Consider the following 27,804-nt stretch of genomic DNA (forward strand, 5'->3'; position numbering starts at 1 on the left):
GTCCAAGAGGCAAGACTTCCTGCTGCCACACCTAGAAATTAACCTCTAATAATTTTCAACACAACTAAACTTAACAAAGTGGCCTCCTGTTTCTTATCTTGGTTAATCCTGAAATTTGGTTTAGCATTTCTGAATTGCTTGTGCTTATCTCTTCATGTTGACTTTTCCTAATTCTCCCTGCACTACTACACATATATCTGAGAACATCCCTTCTGGGATTCTCTATCTTGATGATGAGCAGTACCATTATCTAGTTTTCCCAGTCAGAACCAGGATGGATCAAGTTCAAAAGCTCAACTTCCTACCGATCTCTTGAATCTGTCCCCTTTCCTCTATTCTCACTGCTCTCACTCATGCCACCATCATCCCCTGCTAGACCCTGAGGCAGTCTCACACTGTTTTGGTTTAGCTTCTTCCATCCATTTTCTGTGCAGGGATGAGCAAAAGTAGGTTTACAGTTGTGAGTAGGAGAACCAGAGTTGAGTTTTGTATTATTTATTGTATTATTTATTTGTATTACAATTATAAGCAAACTTTTGCCTACCCCTATATATACAAATCTGGCATGCCTTCCCCAGTGGTAAGTCATTAATGGTTTCCTATCGCGCTGGTGAGGTCCAAATCCTTTATGCCACCTTCAAAGGTCTCCATTTCTCCTCCTTTCCCACTTTCCATCTTATGCTACTATTCCCAGCCATATTTAACTTCTTCCAGGGCCTCAAATATGATTTTGGCATGCTCATTCTTTGCCTGGAATAATTTTTACTGCTCCACTTCTCTAAGATAATTTTGACTCACATTCAGGTCTCAGTTGAACATCTCTTCTTCCAGGTTCCTTTTCTAACCATCCCCTAAACTAAGTTAGGAGTCACTCCCCTGTTTCAACAGAATCTGGTCTGCATTTATTTTCTTATCATAGAAAGCACTTATGTATCACACCTTATTGAATGCCCAGCTGTCTGTCCACCTTGAATTACTGTAAACTCCATGAGGACATAAGCAGGTGTACCTTCCTTACCATGTACTCCCCAGCACCTGGCCAGTGGTGCTCAATAAATATTTTTTAATGTATAAATGAGTAAATCTATATAATTTTTCATATATTGTTCCAGTTTTTTGACATTCTTGAAATATGAATTAACATTTAGTAGAGACAAATTTCTTCTGAAACGCACCAAAAGAAATACACGTAATACATCACACATAACATAGAAACCAGAAGGTAGCTGTTTACCACAATTAGAGGTTGAAATGTTACAAAAGCAAACTATTACAGTAGAATTTTCATGGTTTCATAACAGAGGTTGACAGGGGAAGATCATAGGTCAACATTGAGGATCTACTGGCATTTTTGATGTAAAGAAAAATGCATTCTTAACTTTAGATTGTCTCTGATGACCTTTTATCAAAATCCATTTTAGATTAATTAAACTTAAATCTTGCTACCTTGTCAAAGTGATCTGGAAGGAAGTGTAGCCAGCAATGAATGAAGCCAACCTTGTCAGGCTCTGCTTTCCAGATCCGCCAACCCCAACCAGGAGGGCGTTTCCCCGGGGAGTACGAATGATGCGTGAGATCTAGAACATGGAACAGAAAAGGCATATATTGTTCAACATGTAAATATTCCATTTTTTTCCTATTTATTCTATGTAGTATTTTGCAGATATAGATTTCCCAGGATCAGAATGGAGAGATATGCTGGTTGGAGGAACGAGGGCATTGCTGAAATACAACGTTTAGTAATATTGAACAGAATGGGTGTCGGTCAAATCATTTTGTAAATATGATATATATGTTTGCTCGCTTATAGTTTGCATTGGGCATGGGAAACAGGCTATAAGCCGGCAAACTCATTATAGCCTAAGGCTTAGTTTTAAGACTAAGCCTTTCCCGGCCCTCTTAATACTAAGATCTTTTCAAAACTAAGCTTTTCCCCACACCCTTGACTGTTGCATGATGTGGAATGGTGCACTTTTATGAGGAATCCCATTTATGCCTCAGATAAGTGACTTTGTATCAGAGACTTCCTTATTTTTATATTGGCTTAGAGGTTTTGATTTCTACACTATAAAATGGGGCAAACCGGGAGCTTGCTCGTTCTCAGTTCCTGAAATTAGTATTGCATAGGAGAGGCAGTCAAGATGGCGGAGTGCTGAAGGAGAAGCCAGTTTGTACAGAGAGAAGGAGATGGGGAACAGAGGTGAATAAGGCTGGTGAGGTAGGAACTTTTGATTCTAAGAAACTCGGATGAGTCAGTGGCTTTGGGAGCCCTGAATGGAAAGGGAAGTGTGTTTCCCACTGTGTGTATTTCTTGCCCACCGGGTGCAAATTAGGATTAAATGTAATGGCCCACCAGTTATTGGCTCTGTTGTTTCATTACCATCTGTCCGAATCAAATGCGAACCTCCACGGGCCAGGCAGCTGTGATGGTGGCCGTGGCTACTGGCTTTACAGTGGGGAATGTGAGGTGTGCCTTTAGGACACTAAGAGGAGACCAGTTCAGATAAGTCAGCAGACAGCCAGACTGTGGCTTGCTCTAGGTCCTCAGGAAAAGAAATAAAGGAGACTTACAGGTTTCCTTGAGTTTTCCCAACCTAGTGAAGTAAGATATGAAAGAGAACCGAGATTTCAACAACACATATCTCTGGAATACAGAACCCACAGTTGATCAGAATATCTGCCACATTTGAAAAATGATAGTTTAAATTGAAGAGAGGAAGATTCCCCAAATATGTCATAGATATAGAATTTCTTTTTAAAGAAATAAATAAGCATAAATACCCTCCTATTATTTGGCCAAGACGGTGATACCTAAAATATCTACCTAGAAGTGATTATAGGTGGATGAGAAGTCCACTCTATTCCAGTGGGTAGCCCAGGCCATTCCAAGTCCCCATCATGGTAAAAGTCCATGTTTCTCAATCCTACCTAGAGGAAATTCAGAGCATCTCCTTGATGCATTCTCACCTTGTGTGATAACTACCTTTCCCTCCTAACTTCAGGTTAAGCCTTGTGTATTGCTGTAATACCCACTTTTGTCTAGAAAGTGGCTGAGCAAGCTTCCTGGGGTAACTTAGGCTCTGAACTCTTACAAGGTCTCATTAAAGATCCTTTCTCAGCATTCAGAAATAAGCTATGCTCTATTCATATTGACTGCTCTTGGTTTTTGAAGTATTTTTTCCAATTTAGTGTAAACCCCAGAAAATGAAAGCCACTTTCCTGTCTCTGTTGTGGACCTGAGAACCTGTGAGACAGGGAGGTGACAAACCCTTTTCTTCCAGCCTCCTACTCACCCTTTCCATGTGATTCTCCCCAAAGTTGCTGTAGGCAGGGGAGGAGTGATACTGGCAAGAATTCTTAGAATATTTCCAGTGTCTATCCACATTCTTTCCCTGGAGTACTTCCAGAGGCACAGATAGTGTGGGTGAAGAGCAACTACAGGCTACACTAGAACCTTCTGTCTTTCCTCGGTTAACTTTTTTTTTTTAATTATGGCTTTGTATAACCATTTCCTTTGATTGATGCTGGTAACTAAATTAAGGGTTCAAAAAGTTGTTATTAATTGGATATTGGGACCCTTCATCCCAACATCTTTTCCTGCAACTAGGCCTAGGTCTTACATTAAAGCTTTTCATTCCCAGTTTCTAGCACATGGTAAACCCTTAAAACATATTTGACAAAAAACATATAGATGAACAAATGAAAAGAAGCTTTAAAAGCAGACTTGAGGCCCTAGCCCATTGGCTCAATGATAGAATGTCAACCCAGCATGTGGATATACCAGGTTTGATTCCCAGTCAGGGCACACAGGAAAAGCACCCATCTGCTTCTCCACCACTCCTCCTCTCACTTCTCTCTCTCTCTCTCTCTCTCTCTCTCTCTCTCTCTCTCTCTCTCTCTCCATATATATCATATATATATGTATATGTGTGTGTGTGTCTGTGTGTGTATGATACACACACATACACTTCCCCTCCTGCAGCCAAGCGAGTTGATCCCGGGTGCTGAGGATGGCTCCATGGCCTTGCCTCAGGCACTAAAAAGAGATTGGTTGCTGAGCAATGGCGCAAGCCCCAGACAGGCAAAGCATTGCCCCATAGTGGGCTTGCCAGGTGGATCTGGGTCGGGGCGCATGTGGGAATCTCTCTCTCTACCCCCCTCCTCTCACTGAATAAAAAATAATAATAATAAATAAAAGCAGACTGAAAAACCTCACAATCTAATTAAAAACAAAAATAACAGGAAAAATACAATCATGTGAGGTCTTCAAATGGGGCTATTGTGTCCTATTTATACAGACTGTGAAATTCATTTTTTAAATTCCTTTAGCAAATATTTAAAAATTTAATGATGTAACTCTTGCATTCTAGCAGGAGGGAAAGCAATAATGAAAATATGGTACGTGCTGAACAGATAGGGATGATGGCAACCGGCGGACAGGATGCAAAGGAAACAGCACTGCTCAGTGGAGGCAAGTCTTAGGTGTGGAGTCTGAATTTGATCTGGATCTTGAAAGATTACTAGAAGTTCATCATACAGAGAAGGTACATGTCAGATGGAGTTGAGCTCAATTTTAAGTAATGGAATGGAATACATAAAGTCTCAAAGTCAGCAAACGTCCACTTTGGTCCTGGGTATAGACATACCACAACATAAGGTGGCAAATAATTGTTAAGGGTTATACTGGGGACTTGGTTCAATTCCAAACCTATTTATCAAGCATCTCAAGTATGCCTGTCTCAATAGTGCTCCAGCCAGTGAGTGCTCAGGTAAATAAACCGGATGCCCATCCTCATGAAACTTATCATCCCATGGGAAAACAAACACACACAAAAGATCAATCTACACAATGCAGCACCTGCTGGCAAGGTGGTATTGGTAACATGTCCTGAAATTGGGATGTGTTTTATCATAATAAGTTGGTTTTTTCTGAATTACATGCTAAGCAGAGCACAACCTACACAGCCAGAATGCTGGGCAGGTGCTAGATTATAAAAAATTGTATATTCCAGGGCTTAAACATTGACCAAAGAGGCAAAAAAGTCATCACAGAGATATCGCTGTTTTAAAAGAAATGCCTTATTTTACTTAAGGGAGAAATTAAGAGATATGTTTGGTCTCATATCACACCATGTTTTGCTGCAATTTTATCTTCAATTCTCTCTTGGCTTCTATCATGTCTTATAACTAGGTCACATATTTCAAGACTCATACTTGCAAGAACACTAGAGTTTGGATATTACTGTTCACAGAACACAAAACTGTAGAAGAGAGGGTCAGTCTAGAAGAGAGTGAAGATTGTAGCTTAGCTCAAAATCCAGCCGTGAATTCTTTGGCTGATTTGAGAGCAGACAACCAAGTAGTTCTGAGAGTGAGAAAAAACATGGTCAAGGACCCTGTGCTGATGCGTCCAAAGTGAAGAAATGCTCATCAGTTAGCATCTGTACTATGAAACATAGAGAAAAAAGACAGTTCTAGGGAACTTCCTCAAGCAAAAGATTAACATAAATAACCACATCTTCAATTTCAGCCGTTACAAAATCCCAGGCCAGTCAGATTTTGTCTCTAGTTGCCTTTGGTATTACATACCATTTATTCAGAAAACATGATTTTCTTTTTTCTTATTCCTCCTTTTAATCATTAAATATGACAGAATGTTTATTCTTCCTGAAAAACATAACTCTTACTCAACTATTAATTAGGAGCTAATTTCAAAATATTATTTATATTTGGCTTTGAAAGAACATTTGCACTTGTAATTCAGTATAGATATCGCAAAGTTCTAGACAATTTAGAGATTTCAAACCCAAAACAAACTCTGTCTTCCTCACTCTTCCAGAATTATTCCGGCCCTGCAAAAATGCCTTCCTCCCACTCTTCCATTTTCAGGGGGAGAGGATTGAGTAGATAACCTCAACAACGCTCTTCATTTCTAAGATTTAGTAATTATTAGAGGTGACCATTTGTAACTATGAGATTATACCTTCTGGTTAAACCTAAGTAAGGAAAGATAGCCTCAGGCTGTCTTCTAACTAAAAGGATATCATCTGAAGAAGTAATTCACTTAAACAACATGAGAATATCAGCAACAAATTTTCAATGGCATTATCTTCCATTACAAATAAATTAGGCCATATGAGTCTATCAAGTAAATAATATATTTTACTTCCAACCTTTGAGTATCAACTGCCCTATCAATGGATATTTCAATGACTAATATGACCAAATAGAGAATTCTTTTCTTGGTGGATTTCATTGTAATAGAATTTTCATCCAACTCAAAGTCAATTGTTTATGTGCTATGAAAACATTATTATTTCTAATTGTGGTAGAACACATCTAACATAAAATGCAGTATCTTAACCACTGTTAAGGGTATAGTTTAATAGCATTAAGTACATTTACATTGTTGTATAACCACCACCACCATCCATCTCCAAAATCATTTCCTTACAAAAATGAAACCATACCATTAAACACTTCCTGTTCGCCCTTCTTACCATCCGCTGGCAACCGCTCTACTTTTTGTCCCCATGTTGTTGACTACTCTAGGTACCACATATAAGTGGGGTGATTCAGTAGCTGTCTTTTTGTGACTGGATTATTTTTACTTAACATGTCTTCTAAGTTTTTGCACTATTTTTTGCATGATGCAAAAAGAAAAAAAATACACAGACATTTTGCATGCGGTTTGAACTCAGATGTCAAGCACAGTGATTCTATGTAGTGAAAACACTGAGATGGAAGCTGTATAATAACACCGAATAAAATTACCATATCACACATTTGAAGTACACATGCTCTGATTTTAAGCCTATATGTGTGACATGTTGTATTCAGTATAGAAATTAAATTGGAATATAGCACTAAGGTTATTTTTAAACTGAATATTCTCCAAGGAAATGAAAATGAAAGAGGAGGGAAAAATTCTGATGTGAAGCCAAGAGCCTGTCACTTTGGGGAGGCATGGCCACTAACCTTGACTAAATGGACCATTGCGTCCACGAAGAATACCAAATCCATGCCAGCACCACGAACACTCTCATTATAGAGCTGCAGGAACATATTCAAGCGCTCTTTTAGGTGATCAAAAGACTCAATTGGCTCATAAACCTTGGGCATCTCAGCATCAGCCTCCTCAGATGTTTCTCCTATGGTTGGGCAAGAAGAATCGATTAAGGATACTCAATTCACTGGGCTTTAATACTTCCTTCAATGTAAATTAAAACACTCATAGTTCTATACTTTAACAACAAATAATACTGATTTTCATCCAAAAGTCAAATTATGTATTTTTACAAAAGAAAATAAACAATACTAAAAGCTCTAACATTTTTGTGATCATACACAGTCCTAGTTCTTTCCTGTCCAGAAAGGGCCACTTACATAGAATGCTATAAACACGGAATTCAACTTGTATCCACAATTGAACATTAGCATTTCAAGGATCCTCCCAGAGATAATCACAGAATCTCAAAATGAAGATCAAAAGAAGTAGGAATTTAATGTCAAAATCAGCAACAGAGGTCAAGAATTAAATGATTTTTAAAATAAAAATAAAAAGGTCAATACATTTGCTCAAACAATTTTTATAATTTTGAAATCTTAGATTAGTGGTGAAGACAGAAGTTAATTTTGGGCAATGGAGGTAGAAGATTGAGATAAAAAGAATAATGATTTCCTAAATAAATAAACATTGAATATTTCATTGGGAAAGTATTAAAATCAATATATACTGCTCACAAAACTTAGGAGATATTTCAAGATGAATATAAAGTGATAAAATATACCCTAATTTTTGTGAGAAGTGTATTTTTAATTAGAAACATAATATACAGAGTTAACAGTTTTCCAACTTTGACTATAAAGCATAATACCAAAAGAAAGCCTAAATTAAGTTTATATAAATTCACTATCAATTAACAGGAATAAAGAGAAACACATTCGGTGAATATACTAATAACAACTTAGAGAATTCATTGGGTATGGCAAAAGTGAATGGATCCTTCAAATCTAATACTACATAATTATTTTCAGCTGACCCTCTCCTAATTTGTGTATTAACCTTTTTAGGACAAAGCTAGAAAACTGATTTAACATAACCATTAAGATTAGCCTACTTGCAAAGCTCTAATTGAGTTGGAATAGTCATGTCACTGTTTCATACATGTTCAACTCAAGTTTTGAGAAATAGTGCTCTGAAGTGACCAAAGTCCAGATGCTGGTCCCCTAAAAAGCATTTGTGCTTTGCTCCTGAAAATCATAATCTAAATATTTATCTTTTTGAATTAGAGGAAATCAAATACATAAATTCTAATTATCTTGCAAATACTCCTACCTTTACAGCATTTTTAAAATTTGTGTACCTGATTTAAAATAAAATGTGGCAGCCTTCTTTCTGTGGTAGGATCCTTTCAACTGCCTAGCCAGGGATAAACCTCCTTTTACAATTTTTAATCAGAAACTTGATAGATCACATACATCCTTATTAAATTTAGGAAGGGGCTGCGGGCTCATTTTCAATCATTTAAAAGACATAAATAGCATGTATTTAAACATGCCTTTTTAAATTTGGAAATTAACTTAAAAGTCATCCTCAGCATAGAAGAGGTCATTAATGAAAGAAAAATATTCTACTTAAGTTCAGTTATTTCTAATGGAGAAAAACAATTGGAGTACTATTTCTTTTCCTAAGAAAAGTAATATATATCTCAATTTTTCATAGAGCCATACTACAAAAGCTTGCCAACATATCACCCACCTTTTTCCAATGACATTCAATAGGAAGCTTTCTTCTGCCCTATCTGGCCTTTCAACTCTATCTTAATATCCACGACTCACATGTATAAAAAGTTGTTAATCTTTGAATTCCATGAATATGCATTTATTCATTCATTCTGTATTTACTGAGAACCTAGTATGGCCCTGGCTTATTTTGGTAAAGTTTACTGGACAAAAATTCAGCATTTCTAAACTGAGCTCCCATTTTCAGATATCCCTTTGTAGAATTTCAAATTCTGCTTCAATAGCTTACCTGTTGCTTCAGGTGCATCCCTCAAGAAATCCACAAAATAAGTGTCTATTCCACAATCCACTAAGAGTTTTTTCTCTTCACCAAACTCCTCCTCCACCAAACCTATTAAAGCCTTATCAAACCAGGTCACATCATCGGACACCGTGAAACGATCAGCTATCACACGTTTACACTCATGCTTCCATAACCTTAAGAGTTCCTGTAGAAATTACAATTAAAATGTGTTACTAATTGCTGTTATGCCAGAGGTGGGGAATTCAAGGTCACAGTATTGGATAGCACCATCTTTCCTGATTTAAGATGCTACGTTTTAAAAGTTAGGGTTAAGGTATATTTAACTTCATGTCAAATTTGTCTCATTCAAGAATATTAAACAGAAAGTAGCGTCTATTTTCACTCTTTAAATTAAAATGAAAACATCTCTAGGCAAAATGCTAAAACCACTCTGATAAACTAACAAACTAATATTCTATATAAAATTCTTAATGTTTATGATAAATTAGTCTGTTTTGATAAGACACATTCGTGTGGCCAGAGCATAATATAAAATGCAGTGTATAAATAACTCTCACTTATACAATTGAGGTATTACAAAGGTATATTTATTAATAACATGTGAAGGAAATTCTTAGCAAAAAGTATGGGTTAACTGAAGAAGGCAATCACCTAGTTTGGATAATCCAGGTCTATATGTATACTAGAAGTTGAGGAAATCAGCTGCTCAACACACTTGCTCCAATAGCAAGAATAACAAATGTGTGCCTACAGCTCATTATTTCATATGAAAGACTAGTGTAAATTTCTTAACTTGGTAACATTTTGCAAGTTAGAAGGGTTTTTTGTTTTGTTTTGTTTTTGTTTTGTATTTTTCTGAAGTTGGAAATGGGGAGGCAGCCAGACAGACTCCCGCATGCACCCTACCGGGATCCACCTGGCACATCCACCAGGGGGTGATGCTCTGCCCATCTGGGGTGTCGCTCTGTTGCAACCAGAGCCATTCTAGCGCCTGAGGCAGAGGCCATGGAGCCATCCTCCGCGCCCGGGCCAACTCTGCTCCAATGGAGCCTTGGCTGCGGGAGGGAAAGAGAGAGACAGTGAGGAAGGAGAAGGGGAAGGGTGGAGAAGCAGATGGGCGCTTCTCCTGTGTGCCCTGGCTGGGAATCGAACCCGGGACTCCTATATGCCAGGCCGATGCTCTACCACTGAGCCAACTGGCCAGGGCCAGAACGTTTTTTTTTTTTTAAGCCATTATATTTCTAATGATGAAATGCTATTTAGTTGCCAGAATATAAAAGGAGTGTAGTAAAATATATTCAATGATTCAGTTATAATAAAAGTTCATGCTAAAATTATTCACACTAGTTTGAAATAAACACTAGAAAATGACTACTCAGAAAGCCACACTGGAGCACTGTACTCCACTATGCCATTCATCTGTCAGTGACTCTCACTTCTCTGTAACTAGGAGAGTGAATTTTTCACCAAAATGTCTTGTCCTAGAGTCAACCAGTGCAGATACCTATTTTGTGAGCATCCGGGCAATGTTGTTTCTTTAGATAGTGAGCATGACGTGCCTAGTGACAGTTTAGTTGGCATATCAATATCAACTGTCTCTGTATGTTTATGTGGAGAAGTCCCCTAAAGCCCATTTGCTTCACTACCTCTTTAGCTCCATGAAAGGCTGAAAGAGAGGCCAAGGTTGTCTTAGCCTGAGCACACAGGCCATGCTTTTGGTTCCTTGTTTGAAGGGAATTCTATTATGCTAGGAAATACTATATTCAAGTGTATGTACAAATGCTCATTTTTCTGTCAAACTTTATACTCTTCCGCCTCTTCAATTTTTACCAATACATAATTTTTTCAGTGCATTTAGTTTTATAAAAAGGAAAGGTCATTATTAATGAATAACAACAGTGTTTTCTTTTTTCAATTTTGAGTACTTATAAAGATGATTACTTTTTAAATTAAAATGTCATGTTTAAAATATGAAGACTATTATATAATAAAATCAATAGTGATCTGTTTTATTATTTAGTATAAGAAAAATACCTTATGATGAGAAAATAAAATTGTTTCTTTTATTCTATTAAGAGAAAACAACGTCATTTCCTTAAACAGACACTTAATTCAACTAGAACTTCTAAATAAAATTCTCTGACACATTTTTTCTTTATGTTACTTGGAAAGCAACAAAGAAAAGAATATCCATGTTAAAACATCTCAAAATATTTTCAAAATTCCACTAAAAATTACATTACTGAGAATACTTAGTGTGTATGGTAAATTATAATGTTATTTGTTTTTTTTCTTTCTCACATATTACTTACATCTGGTTCCTTGATAACCTCTGAAGTAGTGTTCAGCATCCCCTGCCAGATCCTAGAAAGATCTCGAAGATTAAATACATAATGGAACTTTGCAGGGGTCGGAAGCATTTTACTCTTAGTCATCTGCCATAGTCGGCGTGTCAGGGGAACCAATTTTGCCACTGAATCTCTTACTTCTTCTGAGAAACCCCTTTGGATACAGTAGTGGCCCACCCCAATCACACCTGAAAGGGGCAAAAAGGCACAACATTGTAACTAACAGTTCAAATCAACAAACTTAAAATGATAAAACATTATAATGTAGAGTTTGCACAAATATGATTACTCACTTTACTGTATTAAGGAAATTTACACGTATGTTCTCTTTTTTATTTCAATTTAGAAATTAAGTTTAATGGAGTGACGTTGGCCAACTGGAACACATAGGTATCAAGTGCACTTTTCCATAGCATGTAACCTATTCACCATGTTGTGTGCCCCACACCCCAAGTCAAACCACTTTCCGTCACCGCATATTTGGACCCCTGGGTTCCCCTCACCCCTTCCCTCTAGTAACCACTTCATTTTTGTCTATGTCTGTGAGTCTCAGTTTTATATCCACCTAAGCATGAAATCATATAGCTTTTAACTTTTTATGATTTACTTCTTTCACTTAGCATAATATTCTCAAGATCCGTCTAAGTTCAAGTAAGTTAACACTCAAATACTGACATGTTGGTTACCAAATACTACTGAAACTCTAGCTGAACTAATTCAACATTATTAAATGACTAACTGATAAGTATATAAAGTTGCCTTGTAAAAAAAGAAGATAAGAAAGGGAGGTTTCATGAATGCTTTAAGACTTCTCCTTTTTTTGTTGCATTTTCATGCATTATGAAATATTTTAATTTACCTTACACGTAAAACTTTCCAGACAAAAATAAGAGTTAATTAATAGTGCTAACAGTCATTCTTCCTGCTCCATTTTACTTTTCCCAAGTTTAGATAATCCACATGTCATTTGGTTTCCAAACCTTTGCCCACTGCTGCAATTGAAGGCAGGGACTCCCTAGGGTGCTAAGATGACATTTTGGTCTGCCAGAAATTAATTAGGGTAATCCTAATGAGTTTTTTCCTATCAGGTTCAGAAATGCTAAATGAATACCTAACACAAATGACACAATTTACATTCCTTTTCTGAATAATCCTAAAATCAGTTATAAATAATTTTTATTACTAACTTAAATAATTATCATTACCTATTGGGCTAGTGCTTCTTTGACAAAATTATTCCTGAAATACTACATACTTAACCAATCAGTAACTTATTATTCATACTATAAATTACTCTGAAGATCAGACTATAACTAATCTCAGTGCAAAATTATTTCTGTGTGAAAAAAAAATCTTTTTTTGGCCAGAACTATGATATGGGCTGGTTAAAGTATCAGCTTTATAAACTTTTGGCATGATATTGTATCAATCCAGACTTCAAATATGTGTGTCAATGAGGAAATGATTTCGTTATAGGTCCTCATATAAAGAAAATACACTACTTGAGAGTGATAAGGGCAACAGATTAAAGAGCCACCCAGTGTTCCTTCTATGCTGACCTCTGGAAGTGTATTTTCTCTTTGGAATACAAGAAAGTATGTCCAACATTCATCTTACCAAAGATCTTGTCCATGGAAGCATCAGAGGGCAATGTGCAGTTAAATACAGAAAACTGCCTCTTGAGTCTTTGGGGTATATCATTGCGTCCACCCCCAGGATGGATCATGGCTGCCAAAACCTGGATGTCCACAATGCTGGTAAATTCCCCAGGCTTCTCTAGGTTATAGAAACCATTCTGTTCCATCAGCTGTCGTACTATCTCATTAGTAACCTAAGAAAGACAACTTTCAGAATTAGAATGGCACTTCTCTCTATCCTGAAACCTTACTTCTTGAGAGATTCGAATTAATGGACTTGATGGGAATTCAGGAATTATATGTAAGAAAATTAGAAAATTATTTATTCATTGAAGAATGAATCAGTGCACAATAGAATCGGCATACCTGGTCGCCCCACTCGTTGATGATAGGCATATTCACATCATCAATAAAAACAGTCATCTTCTTTCCTGCAGGAGGGCCATATGTTGTGCCCATGCGTTTATCCACATAACTCTCTATTGTCTTCTGTTGAACAAGAAAGCCAACAGAAATGTCTGTGAAAATATCCCCTAAAACATGGACAATTATTTCAAAAACTTAGGGACACCTGAATTGACAGAAATTACTCAGAACCTCTCCAAACTCCTCTTAATTCTGGAAAGCAGAATTATCTTGATAATGTTTACAATATTTGAAAATCTGATTTAATTTAGGAGTAAATAAAACTATAATCAATGTAAATTTTTAATGGGATGGAACTCTTTAGTTCTTTTCCATGGGTTTACTTTTGTCTTGTTGTGTCTATGTTGATGACACTCGAGCTCCCAACCTTAAGCCCCTACAATCAGGGACAAACTTAAATAGGGCGACCTCCCCAGAAGCTCCTTAAGTCTGTGCTCTGAGATGCAAACCCTGCAATTGGAAGGTGGCTCTCCTTCCACTGAGGAGGCTGCCAACTGGTTGTGCAGCCAGACTCAGTCCAGGCTCACTGCTGTGGAGCAGATGCAATCACCCTGAATCACTTCTCATCCCCTGGGACAAATTGGGAGCAACAACGACCCGTGTCTCCTCTTGTCTTTACATTCTGAACTTAGGTGGCACAGGAATCTTCACTGTGCTCTATAAAAACACTCTCCTAGCAATATGAACAAGAACATTAAACCTGATGAAAGTAATATAATACAGTATGTCAATTACACTTCAATCAAAAAATCTGTTGGGAGAAGTGTGGGAAGGGGTGAGAGGGACATGAAAAAAGGATCCCAGATTATTGACATTATCATTTTCGTAGCAGTCCAATGAAGTTTGGAAATTGATCAGTCATTTAAAAGGTATGCATCAAGTAACCAGAGCTAGCAATGCAGAGAAAACAGAAAAGACTTCACGACCTTCAGGCTCTTGAAGCTCAGTCTTAAAGACCTCATTTCATTCCTACCACTGCACAAATCCTTTACTTCAAATCATATTAAAGATACTGCATAAATATAGAAGAAAATGGAGCTATACTGACATAAAATGCATTCTCCTCCCATCCAAAAAAGTTTTCCCTTATTTCATGATAAGCAAGTGAGTAAAAAATGACTTTAATATCTAAGATATAACCACAAAATAAGGCCAAGATATAAGCAAAAGTCTATGTATCTGTCCCTGGAAATATTCACACTTCAGTAATTTCAAATTTTAAGTTTCCATCCTCATTTTAATGAATAATAGCAAAAGGTTTGAAAATTTCTCACCATTTTTAAATAGAAAGATATATAAATATATCACAACTATTCAATTGCAAAACAAATCACCCATGACAACAATGCATGGCAAAAAGAATTTTATATTCCCTGACATAAAAGCAAACTGTTTGAAGTAATGAACTAGGCTAAATTTAGCTCTACTTTCCAATGAATTTAAATGCATAAGGCAATTAATAATCTTCTGACACCTCCCTCTGGCACCAGATCCTTCCAGACATTCTAGGTCTATTAGTGAGGACTCATGGGCACATGAAGATTTTATGTCTTGAGGGCCTTCTAAGAGCTAAAAGCCATAAGTGGACTAGATGAGATGATATGAAGTAATAACCACATACCTGCACTTTCTTTCCCTTCGTTGTGACCCTAATTTCTTTGAAATAGCAGGAAATCGCTAGGAAGCTATATATGTCATAAAAGAGTTAACTTGACAAAAATAAAAACAAAATAGGGAGAAAAATTTAAAAGCTTGTGAACCTGGCATTGAGACTTTTCTGTTTTTAGAATCGCTGCCCATTCAACATTTACCTAATAAATTCTGAAGTGCAGTGAGACCCCCTGCAGACCGGAGACACAGTAGTTGTGTGTTCTGTTTCCTCACATACTTATTTGTGAATGTTTGCAAAAACCATACAGTTGGACTGGTATCTCCAAATGGACTTCCCTGCTTGGATGATTCATAGCATCACAAAATCAACATATCTAAACATACACGCCTCTTGTTCACCCCAAGGTCTGCACCCCCACCTGAGTACTTATTTCAGGGATAGGTCCCAACTACCTAATTGCCCCATCCAAACATGTGCACATCTGACAATAATTTCTATTATAACTTCATTATTGTTTGGGGTTTTTTTTATTTATTGTATTGACATGGTTTCAAGTACCCCACTCAATATAATACCCTTTACACACCACATTGTGTCCCCCATGCCCCATCCAAAGTCTCTTCCTACCCCCATTTCTCCCCCTGTCCCCCCTAGACCTTCTCCCCCTGTCCCCCCTAGACCCTTCACCCCCTCTTTCCTCTGGCTATTGCTACCCTGTTGTCTGTATATGTGTGTTATGTATGTATGATTTTGGCTAATCCCTTCTCCTTCTTTGATCCCATCCCCTCTTCACCCTTCCCTCTGACAGCTGTCCATTTATTATTGGTGACCCTGCCTCAATTTCCTTTTTTCCCTCAGTTTATTGTGTTCAGTAGATTCCACATATAAGTGAGATTATATGGTATCAATATTGCCTTTTAATGTATCTTCTCCTTTCTGAACAATGATATGCCCCAACTCTGTTATTTGTCTCTCTCTTGGGGATTAATGTCACACTCACCTAAATCATCATCCTAGCCTCCTCCAGTCAGTACTGGAAACTTCTTCACAAGTCTTATACAGTTTACACTGTGTGACTGATAACTTCATCTAGAATTCTCTGTCTCCCCAAAGAATCAGTCTAAAGAATTACTGATTATTTCTGTAGTATTCTGCCACCCACATTCTCTCTGATCTCCTTGATCTCTGGCCTCACCTCATCCATTGTTTGGGTGATATAAGCTATAGTCCAGTTAATAAAAATAGCTACATTAGTTTATTTAATTCTTGTCTGCCTCCTCCGCTCATTTATTTAATTATTGTCTGCCTCCTCCTCCGCTCATTTATTTAATTATTGTCTGCCTCCTCTATACGGTTAGGACCTTGTATCATATTCATCATGAAATCTTCCGGGTCTAGAAGGGTATGTGGTACAATGTATTTATCAGTAAATACTTGACACATAGCCAAATAAAGAAACTTGGAAGTCATCTTTAACTTTTTTCTCTCTCTTCTATCCCTCTCTGGCAACAATATCCACTCAACCTGTCAGCTCTGCTTTCTAAGCACAACTTGTTATTCTCAACAGATATTTCAGCCTTTATAATTCCTAAAAATTAATATAAATATTAATTTCCCCAGGTAATGGTCAACTTTTCATTACATTGGTTTCTATAACCCCCTAAAAAATTAAGCCCCTCCTCTTCCAGGCCCTACAATACTTAGATTACACCGTAAGTAGCACTTATCACACCAGCTATACATGACTTTGCACATGTCTATTTCCTTAACCAGACAGAGGGAGAAACACTGCACTAAAAGGGGCATTGGCAGGGTCATGTACAGTTGAGGAGGTTGTGCACTGCCCAACTCTGGGATTTCCTATTCACAGAATTGTCTCTGTGAATGGGACACAACACCAATCTACGTAAGCCACGTGGCTTTATTTAACAGCTCTGACTTGATTTAAGTCAGAAAATAAAGGGTTAAACTGCCACTTCTCCCATTTACTAGCATTGCCATTTGATGTAAGTCAGTATTTCTAAACTACAGCTCAGAAGAATGTATAAAGATACATAAGTTACATATACATATACATATAGATGTATATATATACAAGAGTATTATCTATAAATGATATAATATATAAGAAAGCACTTAATGAGCTTAATGCATTTTAAAAAAGAAAGATATTTCATTATTACCATACGTATCTCTATATATCAGCACTTGAATCATTCATAGGTTTTACATCTAATTAAATTGAAATATAAAATATACTTAATTGTAGGCTTCCATTTATCTGCTATTTAGCTAAAACACAAAAATGGGAAGTTTATATTCTTTATTAAAATATCTACAGCCTAAATTTCCAGTGATGACGACCTCCCCACCACAACATGCCTCTTGCTAAGGACCTCCTTCATCTCTCTCCAGAAGAGGAGAAGAGAAAACACAAGAAGCAGCGCCTGGTGCAGAGCCCCAATCCCTCTTCACGGATGTGCAACGCCCAGGATGTGATAAAAACACCACCGCCTTCAGCCAGGCACAAGCGGCAGCAGTTCTGTGTTGGCTGCTCCACGGTCCTCCCTCATCCTGCAGGGGGACCAGCAAGGCTTCCAGAGGACGCGCCTGCAGAAGGAAGCAGCACTCAAAGCGCCTGAAGCAAGGTGAGTGAGCAACCGTCCCAACAAACACATTTAGGATACAAAAATAAAAGAAATCTACTGCCTAAACAAGATCGTCCCATTTTATTATAATTCATCCAAAGCGAATAAGAAGTCTTACTTTAGTAAACTTTAAAATGTAATACTGTAGTACATTTTTAAAAGTACTATTATAAAAATAGTACAATATAAATAGTAAAATGAAGTCTAAAACAACATGAAAACACAATTGTGCAAAACTAGAAGCTAAAAATAAAACAAATGCACTACTAAATAATTCATTAATTATTTGCATACTAATGTGGATAAAGAAAAGCCATTGGAAGGAAGCGTATGGGTGAACTGGAGAGGCTCCATGGACAACTGGGAACCTGGTTTCCAGCTCAGGTTCTGCCACCAAAGAGCTGTGACCTCAGATAAGCACATTAATCTCCTTCCTTCTGAATGCATTAATAATAACAGTAAAATACGACATTTTCAGAGAATTGTATCATGAAAAAAATTCTTTCACATAATCTCATGTGATTCTCCTCTGCAAGCTGTCTTCCAACTGTGCTCTGAAGAGTCAAAGGGATTTTCTGCAGCTGCAGGGACCCTGCAGTAAGCACGGAGGAGCCTGGAAGGGGCGTCAGAAGCCCAGCTCCAATCGCACCAGCGCCAATTCTTGGCTCTTTGTTTTGTAGCTTAATCTTCTGCCTAAGATTTTATTTGAAAATGTGGTTCTGAGTCTAGAAAAACATGTGGAATTTCCTTCCTGGCTCTGATTCTCATTTTTAAAAAGAAGTTGCTATGTAACCATTTATAAGATACTTGTTGTATTCAAAACACTTTACGATTAGTTTTAGAAGAGATAAATTCGGAATTCAGAAATTCTCTTAAGAAACTTACACTTTTTTCTTTCTGGATTGTTTAAATTTTGAAAGCTATGTATGGATTACTTTCAAAACAGAAAAGTACATCAAAACAGTATTTGTTTGGGGAAGAAAAAATGAAAATCTCTTTTAAAAGACCTACTGAATTCCCTTTTCCAAAAAATAGGGTGACCATATAATTTTTGCCCAAAGTACACACTTTCGATAGTGACAAGAGAATTTCATTAATTATTAATTTCAGACAACAAAAGTAAACTAGACTGTCCCTGGCAAAGAAAGACAAACAAGTCAGTCCTTCTACTGAATACACATTTGAAAGTGACACCGTGGTGAAAACAAAGGAAACCCTGAAAACAACCTGTCAAGTAACAGAAATGTGTCCTTGAGTGGAGTGTGTGCTATCACGGTCTCACAGGACGGCCGCACACTATCTCTTTTCTCATCTAGAATTTCAACTTGGTTTGGATCGATCCTAATAAGTGGGAGATACACAGACAAACGCTCAGCTCCATCAGCCCTTGTTTAGTATAAAAGGCTAAAAATTTTAGTGAGAACGGTAATTACAACAGCTTAGCTAATTGAAAGCCTTCTGAAACTAATGACTCTAACAATCAAAACTTTGGATGCTCAGCAGTCAAAACGGGCACTAAACAGAGCAGATGACCCTGTGATGCTTCTGAACAGAAAATGAAATGTCACCTCCACACTGAAGGACAGGAGAGAACTGGGCTCAAGTAGTCGTGAACCAGATAATGGGACCTGAAAGAATAGAGATCTTTATTTTTTAAAAGAGTGCTTTCTAATTCTTCTAATTATCATACTTCAACATGGTACCACTGCTAGAATTTATTACATAGTTTAGGAATTTTTATATACATCAAGGGGTAGCTTTCAAGACAGTATATGCCTTTTTCCAAGGAAATTAATAAAAGCTCATGTTAAAGAGACATAGACCACAGATCTTTACCACTTTAAAGAGCTAAATATCATCAAGAGATACTAACAAAAATACAGTGATAAGGTCTTGTTCTACACTAAAAACATTGGCTAGCCTTCTCCCTGGTTCTTAGAAGAAAGCATTTAAAACCACGGAATTTCCTGAGTAACAGAGCTGTTTTTGTTATTCATGGTAGGTCCCTCAAACCGCTCATGCAAGAAAAACTACCTGAACGTTGGGGCTTTGAAGTAAGCTTTATAAGCTGACCTTCTTGGATGGGAGGAGTCTTGGAGACTGGGTTCAGTCAGGTAGCCAATGTCTCAATCAATCATGCTTATGCAATGAAACCCCAGTAAACACTCTGAACACCCTACTTCAGGTGAGCTTTGCAGTTGGTTCCATATGCCATGTGGCTGAAGGGTAACACACTCTGAGGACTCAGAGATCGGCATTTCAGACCCTCCCAAACTTTTCCCATGCATTTCTTCTTTTGGCTGACCCTGATTCATACCTTTTACATTAAAACCATAACCATACGCATGGAATTTTCCTAAATTCTGGGTCATTTTAGTGAATTATCATTTTGAAAGGATCATAGGAACCCCTGAATTTGTAGCCAGTTGTTCAGAAGTGCTGGTAGGCTGCAACCCCTGCTTTAAGGCTGTTACCTAAAGAGAGGGCAATCCTGTGGTAGCCTTAGCCCCTCACTTGTAAAGTCTTAGTAATGCCAGGCAGTTACTGTCAGAACTGCATTGCACCCCTTGAAATTTAATCCAGTCTCAAGAAATGTGCATGGCTAGCTAATTGCCAAACATAATAAAAAGGAAAATCACGCTTTGATTTAATGTTTTAAAATCTGGATCCACAGTAGATTTATAATTATAACTTTTAAAGAAGCTATTCTTCTATAGTAAAACTAACAAAAGTTCTTTAAATGTAAAACAATGCGAAGGAATTTGTATAATGTTAGTGTCTTGCCAGCCTAGGATAATTAACATGCTGTTCCCCAAACAAAAATACCACAGCTGAGCCACTGCAATTTGGGGCTGACCTTCCACCCAGATCTTCCCATCAGGACACTGTGTAAATGGCATTCATTTGATTGAAGGCTAAGCAGTATTGAAAATGTCACCCCTAAAAGAGGAGTATTATATAGTTGACAGTCTTATTTAGAAACTTAATCAATGGTCTTAGTTTATTGGCATTCTGCAGTTGCCAGTTACATTAAGTGAGAAAATACCATGATTTAGTTGCTTTTAACAGTTTCCATTGCTCTTTGATATTTTCATTCCAACAATTACAGAACAGCAAAGTTAATTAAAAGCAAACGTAGTGGGATTTGGATTCTCCTAAAAACTTTCATTTTTAATTTATAAAATGTCTCTTTTTATTAATGCATTATTTGTTCTAATACAGATATGAAAGACGACTTAATACCAATTGAAGTATGATTTGGCATTTAGGATTTCCTCCCCAATTTCAATAGGGTCTGAAATAAGTTAGAAACAAGAAGAAACAACCAGCCAGCCGCTGCAAACCCAAGTCATTTTGGGCATCTTCATTGATATAGGCAATATTAATTCGAAGGGTTTTTTTCTGTTACTCTTTAATAATATAACAGGGTAACAGCATTAGTATATTTAGATTCTAAGGTTTATTCCTTGTTGCAATTGATAATGGGAGCTATTATGGAATGCTAACTCAGGGAACAACAAGAGAAAAGTGACAACATAGGAACCAGAGACTGGATGGAGAATGAAAGGTAGACTGTAAAAGAATTAGACTTGAATAAGGACCAGCTGGGGACTCCTTCATGCTACTACCCTGTGTGGAATCATGAAGAAGTAGATTATATAGAGGCAGACAGGGAGAATAAAAAAGAAAAGATGTGCGAAGTGTTTCTTTAGATACATGAACAGCTCTTTATTCAAAAGAGACCCATGAAAGCTGACCCCAATGTAGCTAGCCTGAAAGCTCGAATAATAGGCATGCCCACAGAAAAGCAGACGGTGAAACAGAGGGTCCTAATGATTTAAATTTAGAAATCATTTTTTTCTCTCTCTCTTTATCTCATAAACCTAGCTTTTCCCTGTGACAATGGCCCAGACCTAACTAATGGCTACAAGGTCTAAATCTCTGGCAGGCTTAAGACAACATCTTGATCTAACTTATGTTTCAGCTTCTGAGTCCTAAGGTGTAATGACCCCCTAGTTACTCTTCCATGAAACCAGACAGAGGGAGGCCACAGCAGACCTCAGAACTGCCCTCCAGACATGAAGAAATGATGTGTATTATGCTTCCTCACCTCCGACTAATTAGTTCTAACACAACCATGAACCCCTAACCCACCCACAGTGTCTTGTGATTTTGCCCTACATAATCTGTAACCTACACACAATTGGGGAGTGGGGTCTTTAAAAGCAAGCCTGTGTGCACTCTGGATTGGCCAATAATAGGCCAAGCCTATAATAATAAACTACTTCCTTTCTTCACTGCAAACTCCTGCACGCACATTTCTTTGGGCCAGAGTGTACAGGCAGACAGGCCTTTATATTGGGAACAACAGTAAGGAGAGGAAGTAGGTTCAGGGAGAGGAACAAATGGTATTTATTTCTTTCACTCAGTTTTAGATTTCCATGTTCACAGGCTTTTCTACATAGATATTTTAAACAGGATTAAGGCCATGAACACCTTAAATAAGTATTTTGTTTCTCCATAATTGAAGATGTTCATATGGTTTCATCTAATTAGGGAGCAGTTCTATTGTAGTGGAATGATGGAGACAATGGGAGACAGGCGTAGGGATTTACCATGGCCACAAGAGTGGCCCTGCCACGCTGGGGGCACAGCAGACCAGTAATGACATTCAAACCTGCACTCTCCCACAGACCTGGGCTTCGTGAGCAACTCCAAAGAGCGAGTACCTGGAACATGAGCGGGGTGGTGGCAGAAGAAAAGTTCAGGCTCTTGATCATGTGACTTTCGGGATCGTATTTTGACATAAACCCTTTGATTATGACCGTTTTGGCTGTCCCTTGCTCACCAATTAACAGCACAGCCTGCAATAAGAGTTGTGAAAGAAATCCAAGAAACACAATAAGATGATTGTCATGGGCTGAATTGTGTCCCCTCCTCCAAATTTATATGTTGAAGCCCTAACCCTCTTAACCACAGAATGTGACTGTATTTGGAGAAAGGGTCTTTAAAGAAAATTATGTTAAAATGAGGCCATTTGGGGGACCCTAGTTCAATCTAACTGGCAACCTCATAAGAGAAGGAAATTTGGATATACACAGAAACCGCAAGGATGTTGAATCTCACAAACTTTTCATAACTCACTTCCTTAATTGTAAGACCAAAATTAACAGACTGTAAGATGCCATATGTAAATATTGTGTGTATATGTATTTCATATATATTTATGTATTTATATATGTATGTATATATAAAGTATATACATATATATGTATAGATATACACACGTTTAGTAAACTATATATCATAAATCAGATAAGACCATGGGAGGACATAGTCAGAAGACAGCCAGCCATCTGTGAGACAAGGAGAGAGGCTTCAAAAAAAAAGCTAAACCTGCCTGACCTGTGGAGGCACAGTGGATAAAGCGTCGACCTGGAAATGCTGAGGTCGCCGGTTCGAAACCCTGGGTTTGCCTGGTCAAGGCACATATGGGAGTTGATGCTTCCTGCTCCTCCCCCCCTTCTCTCTCTCTCTCTCCTCTCTCTCTCTGTCCCTCTGTCTCTCTCTCTCTCTCTCTCTCTGTCTCTCCCACTCCTCTTTAAAAAATAAAAAAATAAAAAAAAATTTTTTAAAAAGCTGAACCTGTCGACACCTTAATCTTGGACTTCAAGCCTCCAGAACTGTGGGAAAAAAATGTCTCTTGTTTAAGCCACCCAGTGTGTGGTATTTTATTGTGTCAGGCCTAAAACTAATACAATAATCTGAAGAGAAGAATTTCTCTTTGGAAAAAAACAAGTCAAAATTCACATTCTCTCCAGAGGAACAATTCAATATAAATTAGAGCTATTCAACACTAATACTGTCATTGGAGAATACTAAAAGAAATGCCGATTTGGGTATATTTACATTAATCAAAATAAAACATTCTAAAATAAAGGCAAGATGTTTTGTACTTTCAAGTGACATTTTAAATATGTGGTTTTTAAGAAAAGTTAAAGAGCCATACCTTGCCCTGTTTAGCGATGGTTTTAATAAGAAAGTCTGTCCTCACATTGTCAACATTTGGCACGAGGATGGAGGCATACTCTGGGGTGGCCTCAGATGGATATTCATAGTCCTCGGTACATGTGTTCCAGTGTGTCCATTTACCTGAGGTCAACAGAGAACACTCACCAATTCACATTCCTGTTAATAACTGAACTAACTACATATAATGACCACACACCCTTGACATCTCATGAAGGCATCTTCCAAAACTCCCCATAAAATAAAGACCATTAACATCAGAGATCTAAGAACTATTTAAGCATGTGTTAGTGTCCTAACATTTTCCTTTTAAATATGTAGGTTTTCAATAACACAGTATGTAGAAAAATACAGAACACTGTGATAGTAGTTTGTACCTAAAATTATTTTAAAATGTTTAATCTCACAAACTTTTTATTACTCACTTCCTTAATTGTAAGACCAAAAAATAAAAGACTCTAGGATGCCATATGTAAATATTGTTTATATATATGTATGTATTTTATATATGTTTATGTAAGTATTTATATATGTATGTACATATTAAGTATATATACTGCTCACAAAAATTAGGGGATATTTCAAAATGAATAGGAAGCAATAAAATATTCCCTAATTTTTGTGAGCAGTGTATATATAGATGTATAGATATACACACAATTAGTAAAAAATATATATCACACTGTAATTTTTATATAAATTGCTGATTTTATCAAATGAATAGCTGAAATGGATCTGATTTGGGGATTTTAAAATTTTGCTTTTAATCCACTAAAAGTCAGTACACAGTATATTTAACAAGAGGGAAATATACATCTGGAAAAAACTGATAGAAATATTTTTAAAAGGATTAGCTTTCTTCACACATAAAAATTTCCATTTTAATTTTACAGCCAAGAGTTTTGTTGCTGCTGCTGTTTTTTTTTGGGGGGGGGGAGGGATAGGAGAAAAAGGGTGAGAAGCACCAACTTGTAGTTGCTTTCACTTTAGTTGTACATCGAGCTTCTCATATGTGCCTCCACCAGGGCCCTGCCACTGTCCCCTTGCTCAAGCCAGTGACCTTGGGCTTTACATGCCAGTGACCTTTGGGCTCAAGCTGGCAAGCTTCGGGATCGTGTGGATGATCACCTCGCTCAAGCCAGCAACCCAGTGCTGATGAGCCCCAACTCAGAGCCAGCAACTTTGGGATTTTGAACTGGTGACCTCAGCATTCTTGATATTTTATCTCCTGTGCCATCACCGGTCAGGCACCAAGAGTTTTAATTACCATTTAGAAATATATATGTATGGTGTGTAAATAACTGTTCACATGTGTTATGTATACATGGGAGTGAGCATCCTCACCATCGGATGTGACATAATAGTCAAACATGGTGTCGCCGGGCCAAGCTAGAGGCGGCAGATCCAAGGTGACTGCTCCCTGAGAACGCAGCCAGTGCTCCAGCCGGCGCCGGCCGTCCAGCTCCAGCAGGGCCCCCACGCTCCACATCAGGGAGAAGATGTACAGCCTCTCCAGGTGCACCCGTGTGACCTCCACACCTTGCTCCTAAGCACCAAAGAAATAAATTTTAATTGCTTAATTCTCAAACCAAAATTTTGCTTTGAAGTTTTAATGAAAATAGCAGAGATATAAAAAAGATCAACAGTTTATCCCCCAAACAAGAAGAAGGGAAAGATGAGTAAAACTGGGGAACAAACACAGCCCTGATCTCTAGGAATGCCAACCAAGGGGGGTCTAAACCGACTCAGGTGGAGAGCGAGCCATCACTACGCAGCATCACACTGATCTGTGATGTAGACATATCAGCTGTTCAAACATTGCAAAATTACACTGAAAATATATGTCTTGCTGCATTTCCAAGGAATTCTAATTACCCTCACATTTGAGTGACTAAAGCACCTTGGTTTTTATCTTCTGTAAAAAAAAAAAAAAAAAAAAAAAAAAAAGATGTATGTGACATCAGGGGAGGAGGAGGATACCGTTTTGGTATTGATGAAGGAATTAACGTAATCTGGAAATTCTTTAACTTTTACAGCTCAAAAACTTTTTGGTTTATGGTATCCTATATTAAATCTTGCATCTGAAATATTAAATAGATGCCTAAATCTCTCCATCATAGAATGCCTAGTGGATGACTGAGCCTGCAAATTAATTAAAAAACCATGGCTTGCTCTGTGAAAACAATAAATAAAATAAAAACAAAATATGCAGGGTCCACGTTTGAAACATCTCCCCTCCCCCAGAGCTCTAACAAAATCAATATCAAATACTGCACTCTGCAAATTATGGCTCCGCTAATAAGAGTGAAATTCTCCAGAAAATTGAGCAACTAACCTTCGGAGGGATCAGACCTTGCAGCATGTTAATGCTTTGCATGATTACAAAGGCCTCGAGCATCTCCATCTTGCATTCCAAATTCTGGATGCTGAAGAGGTACAGGCTGGAAAAAGATTGGGTATACAGCTGTCGAAGAATTTCAGCTTCTTGAGGTGAGCGTTTTTTAAGAAACCCCTGTCAGTTTACAGATTAAAACATTAAGTAAATTTATTAGCACACCAGGAAAATGGCTATGTGAGGATAAAAGCTTTTAAAATACCGATTAATAACAATATCTAATGATTATACTACACTTACGGTGGGCCAGGCCTCTTTATTAATTCTTTCATGTATATATTAATTCATTTAAGGCACAAAACAACTCTATGAGGTGGGAGTTATTATTACGTTCCTTTTATCTCTAGGAAACTGAAGTCCATGGTATGTAAGTAACATGTCCAGGATCCCATGGCTAGAAGGTGGCCAGAATTCCAACCTAGAGTCCAGCCCCAAAGTCAAAGGAACCAAAAAATATCTATACAGGGCCAGTGATGAGCTTGGTTCCCATGAACTAGCTCAGATTCCCATGAACTCCTTCTCCATTGCTCTGCCCGGTAACAACTCTCTCAGAGCTGCTACGACTGCCTTAAATATGTCCGATCTGATTTTTTGGAGTCTTGCTTCTTCCTAATCCTTTGTAAAAAGAAACTGCATTATTTAAAAGCATATAAAGCCTGGCCAAGTAGCACAGTCAGAGTACTTTCCCAGTGTGCCAGGGTCACGGGCTCAATCCCTGGTTGGGGCACACACAGGAGTCAACCAACGAATGCATAATTGGGTGGAGCAACAGACTGATGTTTCTTTTTTTTTTTTTTTTTTTTTTTTTTCATTTTTCTGAAGCTGGAAACAGGGAGAGACAGTCAGACAGACTCCCACATGCGCCCGACCGGGATCCACCTGGCACGCCCACCAGGGGCGAGGCTCTGCCCACCAGGGGGCGATGCTCTGCCCATCCTGGGCGTCGCCATGTTGCGACCAGAGCCACTCTAGCGCCTGGGGCAGAGGCCACAGAGCCATCCCCAGCGCCCGGGCCATGTTTGCTCCAATGGAGCCTTGGCTGCGGGAGGGGAAGAGAGAGACAGAGAGGAAAGCGCGGCGGAGGGGTGGAGAAGCAAATGGGCGCTTCTCCTGTGTGCCCTGGCCGGGAATCGAACCCGGGTCCTCCGCACGCTAGGCCGACGCTCTACCGCTGAGCCAACCGGCCAGGGCCCAGACTGATGTTTCTTGCTCTCTCTCTCTTTCTCCACTCTTTCTCTCTTTCCCTTCCTCCCACTCACTCTTCGATGTTTCTCAATCCCTCTCTCTCTAAAATTAATATAAAAGTTAAAAAAAAAAATTAGGCATATAAACTACAAGGTAGGTCTATCATTAATGTAAATTCTCTATTCAGCCTCAGCATGGACAGGAAGGATATAATAGGAGCTTATTTCATAAATAGCAAACTCTAAATTCATTAGCTGGTAGCATAAAAGTATTTTTTAAAGCATTTGTGAATCAGAGGCATTGGAGGTACTTGGGGAAATTTGCATAAATACAATTTGACTTATAGTTTACTATATCTGTAGTTTCTAAGTTATGGTGCTTAGAAAAAAACTCCTGCACCTCTCCTCCCTAGAGATTCTAACCTGGTAGGCTTGGGAGAATGACCCAATCATTTGTATTATAAGAACTGTCATC

General features: G+C 37.9%; 1 protein-coding gene across 3 annotated transcripts in view; it reads right to left on the minus strand.

Moving 5' to 3' along the window:
• Positions 1–27,804, minus strand: part of DNAH5 (dynein axonemal heavy chain 5) — a 326,976-nt gene that overhangs the window by 95,891 nt on the left and 203,281 nt on the right. For all 3 annotated transcript variants that reach the window (XM_066243771.1, XM_066243781.1, XM_066243766.1), the window contains 10 exons: positions 26,086–26,262; positions 25,095–25,296; positions 23,731–23,873; positions 22,451–22,585; positions 13,401–13,523; positions 13,015–13,228; positions 11,362–11,585; positions 9,035–9,233; positions 6,979–7,151; positions 1,447–1,577 (listed from right to left, as the gene is read on the minus strand). In XM_066243771.1, coding sequence (XP_066099868.1) covers positions 1,447–1,577; positions 6,979–7,151; positions 9,035–9,233; positions 11,362–11,585; positions 13,015–13,228; positions 13,401–13,523; positions 22,451–22,585; positions 23,731–23,873; positions 25,095–25,296; positions 26,086–26,262 — 1,721 coding nt within the window. The remainder of the gene's footprint in view (positions 1–1,446; positions 1,578–6,978; positions 7,152–9,034; positions 9,234–11,361; positions 11,586–13,014; positions 13,229–13,400; positions 13,524–22,450; positions 22,586–23,730; positions 23,874–25,094; positions 25,297–26,085; positions 26,263–27,804) is intronic.

Source organism: Saccopteryx bilineata, chromosome 1 (genome assembly GCF_036850765.1).
Source record: "Saccopteryx bilineata isolate mSacBil1 chromosome 1, mSacBil1_pri_phased_curated, whole genome shotgun sequence".
Classification (NCBI taxonomy): Eukaryota; Metazoa; Chordata; class Mammalia; order Chiroptera; family Emballonuridae; genus Saccopteryx; species Saccopteryx bilineata.